This window comes from Mirounga angustirostris, unplaced genomic scaffold (genome assembly GCF_029215605.1).
Source record: "Mirounga angustirostris isolate CCGP_5_RB_7025 unplaced genomic scaffold, mMirAng1.0.hap1 SCAF_17, whole genome shotgun sequence".
NCBI classification, from domain to species: domain Eukaryota; kingdom Metazoa; phylum Chordata; class Mammalia; order Carnivora; family Phocidae; genus Mirounga; species Mirounga angustirostris.
The window spans coordinates 26,421,054-26,431,410 of record NW_026991725.1 but is presented as its reverse complement, the minus strand read 5'-3'; the positions used below and the strand labels follow the sequence as shown (position 1 = coordinate 26,431,410).

General features: G+C 52.7%; 1 protein-coding gene across 1 annotated transcript; it reads left to right on the top strand.

Moving 5' to 3' along the window:
• Positions 1-1,174: 1,174 nt before the first annotated feature.
• Positions 1,175-4,804, top strand: KRT35 (keratin 35). The gene is made up of 7 exons (XM_045888052.1): positions 1,175-1,645; positions 2,452-2,534; positions 2,730-2,886; positions 3,084-3,245; positions 3,538-3,663; positions 4,146-4,366; positions 4,657-4,804. The coding sequence occupies exons 1-7, from the start codon at positions 1,175-1,177 to the stop codon at positions 4,802-4,804; spliced, it is 1,368 nt and encodes a 455-aa protein (XP_045744008.1).
• The last annotated feature ends 5,553 nt before the right edge of the window (positions 4,805-10,357 follow it).

Genomic DNA, 10,357 nt, shown 5'->3' with positions numbered 1-10,357 from the left:
GTTCTCCTGACGGGAAGGTAAAACCCGTCTCTAGAAGAGTAAGCAGGACCCCAAACGGCAGGGCTGACTGGAAAGCAAGTCGCACGGGGCTCCAGCTGATGAGGCCCCATCTGCAGCACCACCTGCCCTCTGGCTCAGCTCTCGGCCCTTCTCCCAGGCCTCCTCCCTTGGCACATTGGGTTTTCAGGAAAAATAACCCACCCTTGTCAAGCTTTCTGGACATCAGCCCGGACAACTCTGGTAGCAGAGATGAAACGGAAGTTCAGACTGTGTCTTCTGAGGAGGCCTGTGATCATGCCCCCATACTCGGCCTCAGCCCCCAGGCAGCCGGCAGGAAGGGCTGCCCCACTTCTCAGCCAGGGCCTGGGGAGACATACCTTCCTACACATGGTACGTGTCACCACGGGCAGGTGCTCAGGTAGCTGACCTCTAGTCGTTTTGGCTGATGTTGGGGCTATACAACCAGCTAGATTTCCTGGTGAGGGAGGGAGTTGGGGGAGGTCTGTCCACCAGGGCTCTGCTCTGTCTGGGGCAACCAACTTTCCCATTTTGTGTGGGACTGAGAGGTTCCCAGGGTTAGGGGGCTTTTGCCACTAACACCAGAGCAGTACTGCAGAAACTGGGATCGTTGGCCACCATGGCCCTATTTCCAGGGCCATTCTAGAGCCTTCTGTGTCTCCTTGGGCATGAGGTCTCTGCTTCTTGCAACAACCGGGCTTGCTCTTCCATCGCCCAGGGGCCAACCTGGAGGCCTCCTCTACTCCCCTGAGCCCATAAAAGGAGATGATGCTAGAGAACGTCAAGACTGGGGCTGTGGGTTCCCACACCTCCTAAGGCGGAGGCTGAGATCTGGGCTTGGATGACAAGCCCCTTTGAAGAACTGATGGATACTTGGTCTTCTCGGCAACACGGGGCGGAGGAGACGTCTCGATGTAGCCATCAGTTCAACGGGGCTCCTGTTTTACGAGGCCAGGAAATGTTCATGGGAAGCTAAATAACAGGGTAATGAGGGGTTCCTATAGAAAGCGGTATTAACTTTAATGAGGAGAAAACCCTTTGTAAAGGGCAACGCCCACTGGGGCAGAGATATAAACCCGGGGTGAAGAGCTGCTTCTCCGCATTGGGGGGCGCCTAGCCTCGAAGACCCATCACTTGTGTCTGGGCTGCCGAGGCCATGGCTTCCAAGGGCCTCAAGGCCAGCTTCTCTTCGGGGTCTCTCAAGGGCCTGGGAGGGGCCGGTGGGGGCTCTGCTCGAGGGTCCATGATGTACTCCAGCAGCTCTTGCAAGCTCCCGAGCCTCTCCCGCGGGGCCCGGAGTTTCTCTGCGTCCTCCGTCGGGCTGGGCAGGAGCAGCTGCAGGGCGGCCAGCTGCCTTCCTGCTCTCTGCCTCCCGTCCGGAGGCTTTGCCACCAGCTACAGCCTGGGCGGGGGCTGGTTTGGGGAGGGCATCCTCACCGGCAGCGAGAAGGAGACCATGCAGTCCCTGAACGACCGCCTGGCCAGCTACCTGGAGAAGGTGCGCCAGCTGGAGCGCGAGAACGCCAGCCTGGAGTGCCGCATCCAGGAGTGGTGTGAGCAGCAGGTGCCCTACCTGTGCCCCGACTACCAGTCCTACTTCCGGACCATCGAGGAGCTCCAGAAGAAGGTAGGAGGTTCGGAGAGGCTCTGGCTGCCCAGGAGTCTGATGCCATGAGCCCTGGACTGGAAGCTGGAATACCTGTGCCAGAAGGCCTGCTCCCATGGGGCACGTCAGAGGTCATGGAGCGTGTTCACATCTCTGGCCTCGTCTGCTCCTCCCAACGAGGGAGATATCGTTAGCCCATTTCACAGATGAGAACACCGAAGCTCAGGCTGGTTAAGTGACTTATTCTAGCTGGTCCAGCTGGCAGCTGCGGGAGCCAGAGCCGGGCTCTATGAACTCACTGGCTGCTAGCATGGTCTATCTCTATGAGTTTTAATTTCTTCATTTCTTTTTTTAAGGTGAGGGGATTGAGCTTGACTTGTTTGGTGCAGATCAGGTTTTCTGTAAAGAACTCAGGGAAGGAGAAGCCCATAGCCCACATCCCCTGAGGGTCCCTGCTGGTTCCTGGGAGGGACCATTTGCGACCAAGGAATCACAGAGTACTCTTGTTCATGACCTGCCCTGAGCCCCCAGTGGCCTGGGAGACGGGAAGACAAGAGTTAGCCACCATGCCAGTTTTTGCTACAGCATTTCCACACTCCCCCATTCTATGCCAGGTTACGGGTCCCAGAGGCACTGCACTGGGAGGGGCTATAGAGGCTTCCTGGTCTGATCCCTACTTTGTGCCCGTAAGCCTCATGGAGCCTCAGATGCCAGGAATCCAGGGATGGTTGACTCCCTCTCTCAGGAGGTGGCCCTTGCCAGCTTTGGGGAGCTCCAGCCAGCAGATTGTCCTTCCTTTCACTGATGTCACTTCTTTATTTCCCCAGACCCTGTGCACCAAGGCAGAGAATGCCAGCCTGGTGGTGCAGATCGACAACGCCAAGCTGGCCGCAGATGACTTCAGAACTAAGTGAGTGTCCTGCTCGCTCCTTGGTTAGGGGCTGGTAGAACTGGACATTGGTGATGCCAGGACGCAGGGTTTTGGCTGCACTAAGTCCCTGAGGTATTAAGGTGGGACACACAGAACCAGGGCAGCCTGGGGTGGGATCTGACTTGGATGTAAAAAGGAAACGGAGCTTCAAGCATCCTGTTATGTACCTGCCAGATACGAGATGGAGCTGTCCATGCGGCAGCTGGTGGAGTCGGACATGAACGGCCTGCGCAGGATCCTGGATGATCTGACCCTGTGCAAGTCCGACCTGGAGGCCCAGGTGGAGTCCCTGAAGGAGGAGCTGCTATGCCTCAAGAAGAACCATGAGGAGGTGAGCATGGGAAGGAGGTGAACATGGGGAAGGAGGTGAACATGGGGAAGGAGGTGAGCATGGCGAAGAAGGTGAGCATGGGGGAACAGGTGCACATGGGGGAGCAGGTGGACATGGGGAGCAGGTAGGCATAGGGGAGGAGGGTGAGTGAGGCAGCCAGCTGGGACAGTTAGCGCTGACCCTGATCTGTGCCACAGGAAGTGAACTCGCTGCGCTCCCAGCTTGGTGACCGGCTCAATGTTGAGGTGGACGCTGCCCCACCTGTTGACCTGAACCGTGTTCTGGATGAGATGAGGTGTCAATATGAGACCCTGGTGGAGAATAACCGCCGGGATGCTGAAGAATGGTTCAACACTCAGGTAGGTAGCTGGAGAGAGTCAGTGTAATAGAGACACAGGGTGGGTCAGACAGAATTGACCTTGGGGCTCTGAATCAGGAAACTGAGTTTGAGCCTCAGCTCTGTTTTGACCTTGCTGCGCACCTTGGGCAGGTTGCTGTCCTCTAAGCAATAATGTCCTCAAAGATGAAATGAATGGGTTGGACTGGGTGTTCTGGAAGGTCCTTCTTGGCTCATGATTCTGTGCGGCCTCTGTAGACCTCTGAAGCTGAATCCCGGTGTTCCTGACCAGGTCCTGTGTGTGTATGTTTCAGACCGAGGAGCTGAACCAGCAGGTGGTATCCAGCTCAGAGCAACTGCAGTCCTGCCAGGCGGAGATCATCGAGCTGAGACGCACGGTCAATGCCCTGGAGATCGAGCTGCAGGCCCAGCAGAGCATGGTGAGCCCGAGGCTTGAGGAGGGCTCCTGGGGGACCAAACCCAGCAGCACATGAGCCCCCTGGGCCTCCATGCTCTGACCACACAGGCAGGCTTCAGGGGTTCAAGTTCTTGAGCATCAGGGACTTTTTGTGTAGGGTGGAATGAGGTCCCAGCCCCCATTCACAAGTGTCCCAGGGGTAAAAGACAGGAGACCTGTGGCAACCGACATGTCCCAGGGCAGCAGCTCTGTGTACTTGTGTAAGTACATTCATTCTGAGTAATTATCACGTCCTCAGGGATATCCTTAGTAGGGGAGATACTCTCTAGATCAGGGAGGCTATAGGGGCTAATTGGCTATCTCAAATGAGATGTCCGATTGTGGTTCATCTGGGTTCAAAGTGATTCTCTGAGCTTCTGTTCTTGGATTCTGAGGACTCGCTGCAACCCAGATGGATTAAGTGCATCTTCTCCGACTTCTCACCTTCATCTTTTGCTGTCACAGCGAGATGCTTTGGAATCTACCCTGGCGGAGACTGAGGCCCGCTACGGCTCCCAGCTGGGCCAGATGCAGTGCCTGATCAGCAACGTGGAGTCCCAGCTGGCTGAGATCAGGAGTGACCTGGAGCGGCAGAACCAGGAGTACCAGGTGCTGCTGGACGTGCGGGCCCGGCTGGAGTGCGAGATCAACACGTACCGAGGCCTGCTGGAGAGCGAGGAGGGCAAGTGAGTGGCATTGCACGCTCGCTCGTCCTCCTGATGCAGTCTACAAAGTTCTGGGGAGACCCCATGGTGCCTGGGAAGAGCCCAGCATTTGGAGTCAGGAGCCCTGGGGTTTAAGTTCTGGTCTTATTACAAATTCATCATGCAACCCCAGCAAGTCCTTTTTCTCTCTGGACCTCTGTTTTCCCATTGGTAAAACAAGGGGGCAGGACTGGGTGATTTTTAAGGTGCTCTGAGTTATTGAAAACAGTAACTGGAAAATCACAGTAATCTGAACTTTCTCTTTCTCTTAGGCTTCCCTGTAACCCATGTGCTCCTGACCACTCGTCTGCCAAGTCGTGCCTCCCCTGCCTTCCTGCGGTCTCCTGCGGTCCTGGTGTGGTCCACACCACCTGCAGCCCCCGCCCTATGTGCGTGCCCTGCCCGGGGGGCCGGTTCTGAGAGTGACTGGCCCAGAAAGTCCAGGCCAGTATCCAGGGCCTGGACTTGGCCTCTATTCAACCCTAACCCTAGAGCCTGATCCCCTCTCTCTGTGCAGAGCGTGCTGGGGCCTGGCTCTGAGAGGGCTCACTGCAGATGCATCCCTCCAAGTCTCTCCAAGCCTGTCACGAAGGCTGGCCATCCCTGAAAGCCTTAACTCCTCATCATTTCAGTGGGTGCCAGCCAGACTCTCTGTTTTCAGGCTGCCTCTGGGGTCAGGTTTTCCTTCCAGGTGCTGTTTTAGTGGGTTCTGGAATGCAGTAGAAGTCTTCTGTGGGCAGAATAATAAAGTGCATTTGGCTTTGGCTCTCTATGCCTAATGGCACTGTTCTGGTGTCCCTGTTGTATGTCTCTGTTGGGTGAAGAGAGGGGTGACTCCTGGTCAGATGGATAGGGATGTTTGACTGCGTATGACAAGGGGATGACAGGGTCCCTGTGGCCCTGTTTGGGGTGACTAAGGGCCTCCAATGGGGCTTTTTGCTCAGCAGCTCAGCTTTCCTGATGAAGACGCTTCTCCAAGATTCCCATGTGGTGACCCGTATTACCAGACCTCTTCTACTTTGCTCCTTAGTCTATATGGCCACCCTGGGATCCCAGAGGAGGGTGGATAAAGCCAGGGCCAGTACAAGGTGAAGCATTTTAGGCTCCTTTTCAATTCATGCCTCTGGTTCTCATAAGAGAAGCAATGCGGACATCCCACACCGGGGTATTTTCATTTCATTCCTTCCACTGCGATACTTTCACACAGCCCTCCAACTCGGCAGATCTCCCCAAAACCTACACCCCTGCAGGTGCAAGAGTGAGCCCACCATTGTGACCTCCACCTACAATTCAGATATTCTTTTTTTTTTTTTTTTTTTTTAATTTTTTTATTCTTATGTTAATCCCCTTACATTACAACATTAGTTTTAGATGAAGTGTCAATTCAGATATTCTTGTCTGTAAGAGACTCATCATGTTCTCTGTGCCTTTGGCATCTGATGCTGCACACAGAGCCTTTGGGTACCAGAGCATTTCCGCATGGAAGTGGGAGCTCCCAGCCTCTTGGCCCAAAGATTCTGGTTTATGTCCAGACTGTCCTCCCCCAGTAGACCAGGAAAATGCCAAGCTCCATGGATTCCAATGGGAAATGGTGATGAAGATAAAACTTTCTCAGGTAGAAAGGAAGGCAGGTTGTCTCCAGATAGCCCTGTGCTCCTTATAAGATGCCAAGAGCACCACTATGGAATTTTAGTGATGTTAGGGGAGTTGTAACAGCACACAAGGTGGAGAACAGATTGGGGAAGGACAGGTGACCAAGTGGGCCTGAGACCCCCACCCCTTAAGGGGGCCTGGTATCATTCACCCTGATTCAACTTTAGAGTTGTCCCTTTAATAACCCCCCATAAAGGAGAGCCTGGGGCTTTGGTTTCTCCCAGCCCCCTTGCTCCTGGCATCCTGCACTGCCTTGGCTTTGGTCTTCTTGGAACACCTTGGCTGGTTTTGTTGAGGCTCAGTCACTGGAAGAAGATGATAGTCTCATGATCATTCACTTCATTCAACAAACCTTTGCCGAGCACCTTCCTGGGCCAGACAGTGTGTCAGGTGCCAGGAGCAGGATTGACCCTTGTCAGAGGGAGGCCTTGGGGTGGGAAAAGAAGGGCACCCACTCCCTGCCTCAGTGGTAGGAGGAGGCCTGCTGAAGGGGCCGTGGCGTTAGCGTGATGAAGACGGGCTCCGAATGTAGAGTCAGACTGACCTGGGTTCAAATCCTGTCCCCAGCACTTACCGCCTGTGGGAGCTTTAGCAGGGGGTGCCCCATTGCTGAGTCTCACTTTCCTCATCAGTAAAACAGAAGCCATGACACTAAACGTACTCTGAGGTCCGTACTGCTTTCCCGAGCATTTGCTGGGCCTTTGAAAATGGCTCAATATTGTTGACCGTCTATCCTAGCTGGAGGCCTGGATTGCCCTGAGGCTGGGCATCTGCCTCTTCCCTGTCCAGACTTTCATTTCTGAGCTTTCCTTCCAGACAGCAATGCCTAGCAGCCAAAGTAGAGATGCCGTTCTGTGGCTTATCTTTTCTGATTCGGAGAAAAGTCAGGCTTGGGGGACCTGCAGTCAGCAAGCCGTGCAAGGGTTGAGCACACAGCTCTAGTTAACTCCATGTCCCATCAGCCACACTTCCTCCTTATGACATCCTTTGTGGTCCAAACCCCTTCCAAACCCATCCTACTTCCCTCCAAGATGCAGCGAACCAGATCCTGCAGAGCCTTGCCTCTTACTATTATTTACGTCATCTGCTTGTGCTCTTTGAATGTAATGCTGTTCCCATTAAGTCAGAGATTCTCAACCTTGGCCGCACTTTGGAATGACGAGCATATAGATCACTGGTCTGACGCCCAGCAACCCTGACTTAGTTGGTCTCGGATATGGCCTGGGGTTGGGGGTTTAAAAAGCTCCCCAAGTGATTCCAGTGCACAGCCAGGGTTGGGGGTTCCTTTGTCGGTGGGGAGGACCTTCCGGCTTGGCAGCTGGGGCCTCAGGCAGCTCTGCCGTCGCCATCATGCTGGCGGATCCCTGACGGGTGCTTTTGACTATCTCTCAGCTCTGGCTTTTTTCTCTCCTTTAATCTCAAACATCCGCACTGAACTTGAAATTTCAGTTATCATATTTTTAATTCCAGGGAGTTATTTTTTTGTTCTCTGTTCCTCTTTTATAATATCTATCATGACTGCCGGTTCTTAACTCTGAGGTCATTATAAAATACACACACATGTATATATATTAGTGTATTAATAGATTGTTTTAGAGTCCGCGTTGTTTCCGTTTCCCCCAGTTTCCTCTTAACTGTTTTGTTTATTTGCTTGTTTTGTTGTGTCTCTGTCTGTGATGCTGGAAACTTCTCTCAAATGTCTGGGGATCCTTCTGCTTATGTTTGATGACACAACACTATGGACGGGTTGGCAAACTGGCTTTTGGATGGTAGAACTACCTAAATTCAGCTTTGATAAATCTTTTGTTTGGGGTCGGTCTGGTTTTTCAAAGAATGGAAGGAAGGAGACAGTCTGGGGCCAGGCCCCTGCTTGCAACCTACCTATCCTTGTTTATTTTTATTTTTTAAAAGGATTTTATTTATTTGAGAGAGAGAGAGCGCGGGAGAGAGAGCACAAGCAGGGGGAGCGGCAGGCAGAGGGAGAAGCAGGCTCCCTGCTGGGCAGGGAGCCCAACGCAGGACTTGATCCCAGGACCCTGAGATCATGACCTGAGCTGGAAGCAGACGCTTAACCGACTGAGCCACTCAGGCACCCCCTACCTACCCTTGTTTATTTTATTTTTATTATTATTATTTTTTAAAGATTTTATTTATTTATTTGAGAGAGAGAGACTGAGAGAGAGAGAGCATGAAAGGGGGGAGGGTCGGAGGGAGAAGCAGACTCCCTGCCAAGCAGGGAGCCCGATGCGGGACTCGATCCAGGGACTCCAGGATCATGACCTGAGCCGAAGGCAGTCGCTTAACCAACTGAGCCACCCAGGCGCCCCCTACCCTTGTTTAAATGGGCCCTCCACCCTGGACACAGTCAGCCCCCAGTTCTCACTGGTGTTTCTTCCGCGTTTGCTTCCACTTCCTTGCCCTTCTCTGAGTGACTTTCCCTTCTCTCCCTTTTTCAAATACACTTCTTTGCCCAGTAGCTGGCTTTGGCCTCAGAGGTGTTGGGGTACAGTGGATAGGCTTTGGACTCAGACAGAACTGAGTTTGAGAACAGGCTGCACATGCTCCTGCGCTGGGTCCACCTGTCCCTGTCCCCATCCTTCACCCGGCCGGGGCTTTGAACAATGCCGTTTTCCTTTTTCACACACACTCTCACGTGAGACCCAGTCCTTCCTCTGTCATGTGAACTGATGCTCATGCCAAGAGTTTGAATTTAGTGGATTTTGCTGAAGGTCTCGCAAACACCACAGAGTGGGACTGCACTCCACAGCATGGCCCCTCAGCTCCTTCCTGGTATCTGTCCTCCTCGCTCCTGCAACCCTCTCCCCTTCACCCCTTGCTTCCATGATTGTCCTGGGAACTTCCAATTCTTCTCCCTTTTCTCCCTCTGATGTCTTGTCAGCCAACATCCAGGCACTTGGGGTCCCATCTTCTACCCCAAGAACTTAGTGTATTTTTTCAAGTAAAGACAGCTCTGGGACGCCTGGGTGGCTCAGGTGGTTAAGTGTCTGCCTTCGGCTCAGGTCATGATCCCAGGGTCCTGGGATCGAGTCCCTGATCAGGCTCCTTGCTCAGCGGGAAGCCTGCTTCTCCCTCTCCCACTCCCTCTGCTTGTGCGTGTTCTCGCTCTCTCTCTCTCTGGCAAATAAATAAAATCTTTAAAAAAAAAGACCGCTCAAATAAGTCAAACAGAGAAAGACATGTATCATATGACCTCACTGATATGAGGAATTCTTAATCGCAGGAAACAAGCTGAGGGTTGCTGGAGTGGGGGGTGGGGTGGGAGGGAGGGGGTGACTGGGTGATACACACTGGGGAGGGTATGTGCTCTGGTAAGCACTGTGAATTGTGCAAGACTGTTGAATCTCAGATCTGTACCTCTGAAACAAATAATGCAATATATGTTAAGAAAAAAAAAAAAGAAGAAGAAGAAGGTAGCAGGAGGGGAAGAATGAAGGGGGGGAAATCGGAGGGGTAGACGAACCATGAGAGACGATGGACTCTGAAAAATAAACTGAGGGTTCTAGAGGGGAGAGGGGTGGGAGGATGGGTTAGCCTGGTGATGGGTATTGAGGAGGGCACATTCTGCATGGAGCACTGGGTGTTATGCACAAACAATGAATCATGGAACACTACATCTAAAACTAATGATGTAATGTATGGGGATTAACATAAGAATAATAAAAAAAAAAAAGACCGCTCTTTCTGCAAGAGGAATTCTGGTGGCAGGTATTAAGATCTAGATGCTCCTCCTATACCTTAGTGGTTCTCAAGCCCGCCTGGAGAACTCATTTAACACAGATGGCTGGGCCCCACCCTCAGAGTTTCTGACTCAGTTGGTCTGGGGTGGGCGTGAGGAATTTGCATTTCTAGCACGTTCCTGAGTGATGCTGCTTTCTGGAGGCCACACTTTGAGAACCACTGCTATACCTTCTTTTTTTTTTTTTTTTAAGATTTTATTTATTTGAGAGAGAGAATGAGAGACAGAGAGAGAGAGAGAGAGAGAGAGCACATGAGAGGGGGGAGGGTCAGAGGGAGAAGCAGACTCCCTGCCGAGCAGGGAGCCCGATGCGGGACTCGATCCCGGGACTCCAGGATCATGACCTGAGCCGAAGGCAGTCGCTTAACCAACTGAGCCACCCAGGCGCCCCTACTGCTATACCTTCTTATAGTAATAATTATTTTACGGTTTTTTGGGTGAGGATTAAGTGGGCAAATTAATGCCAAGCACCCAGCACGGTGCCTGGTACTTGTATAGATTCAATAAATGCTGGTTATGATTTTGTAGGCTGGTCCAGTGAGTCTCATTCCAACTAGTTGGTA

Coding starts and splice junctions, on each gene's coding strand:
- KRT35 (XM_045888052.1), top strand. CDS start 1,175: ATGGCTTCCAAGGGCCTCAAGGCCAGCTTCTCTTCGGGGTCTCTCAAG. Junction 3,246..3,537: donor AAGAATGGTTCAACACTCAG/GTAGGTAGCTGG, acceptor TGTATGTTTCAG/ACCGAGGAGCTGAACCAGCA. Junction 4,367..4,656: donor CTGGAGAGCGAGGAGGGCAA/GTGAGTGGCATT, acceptor TCTTTCTCTTAG/GCTTCCCTGTAACCCATGTG.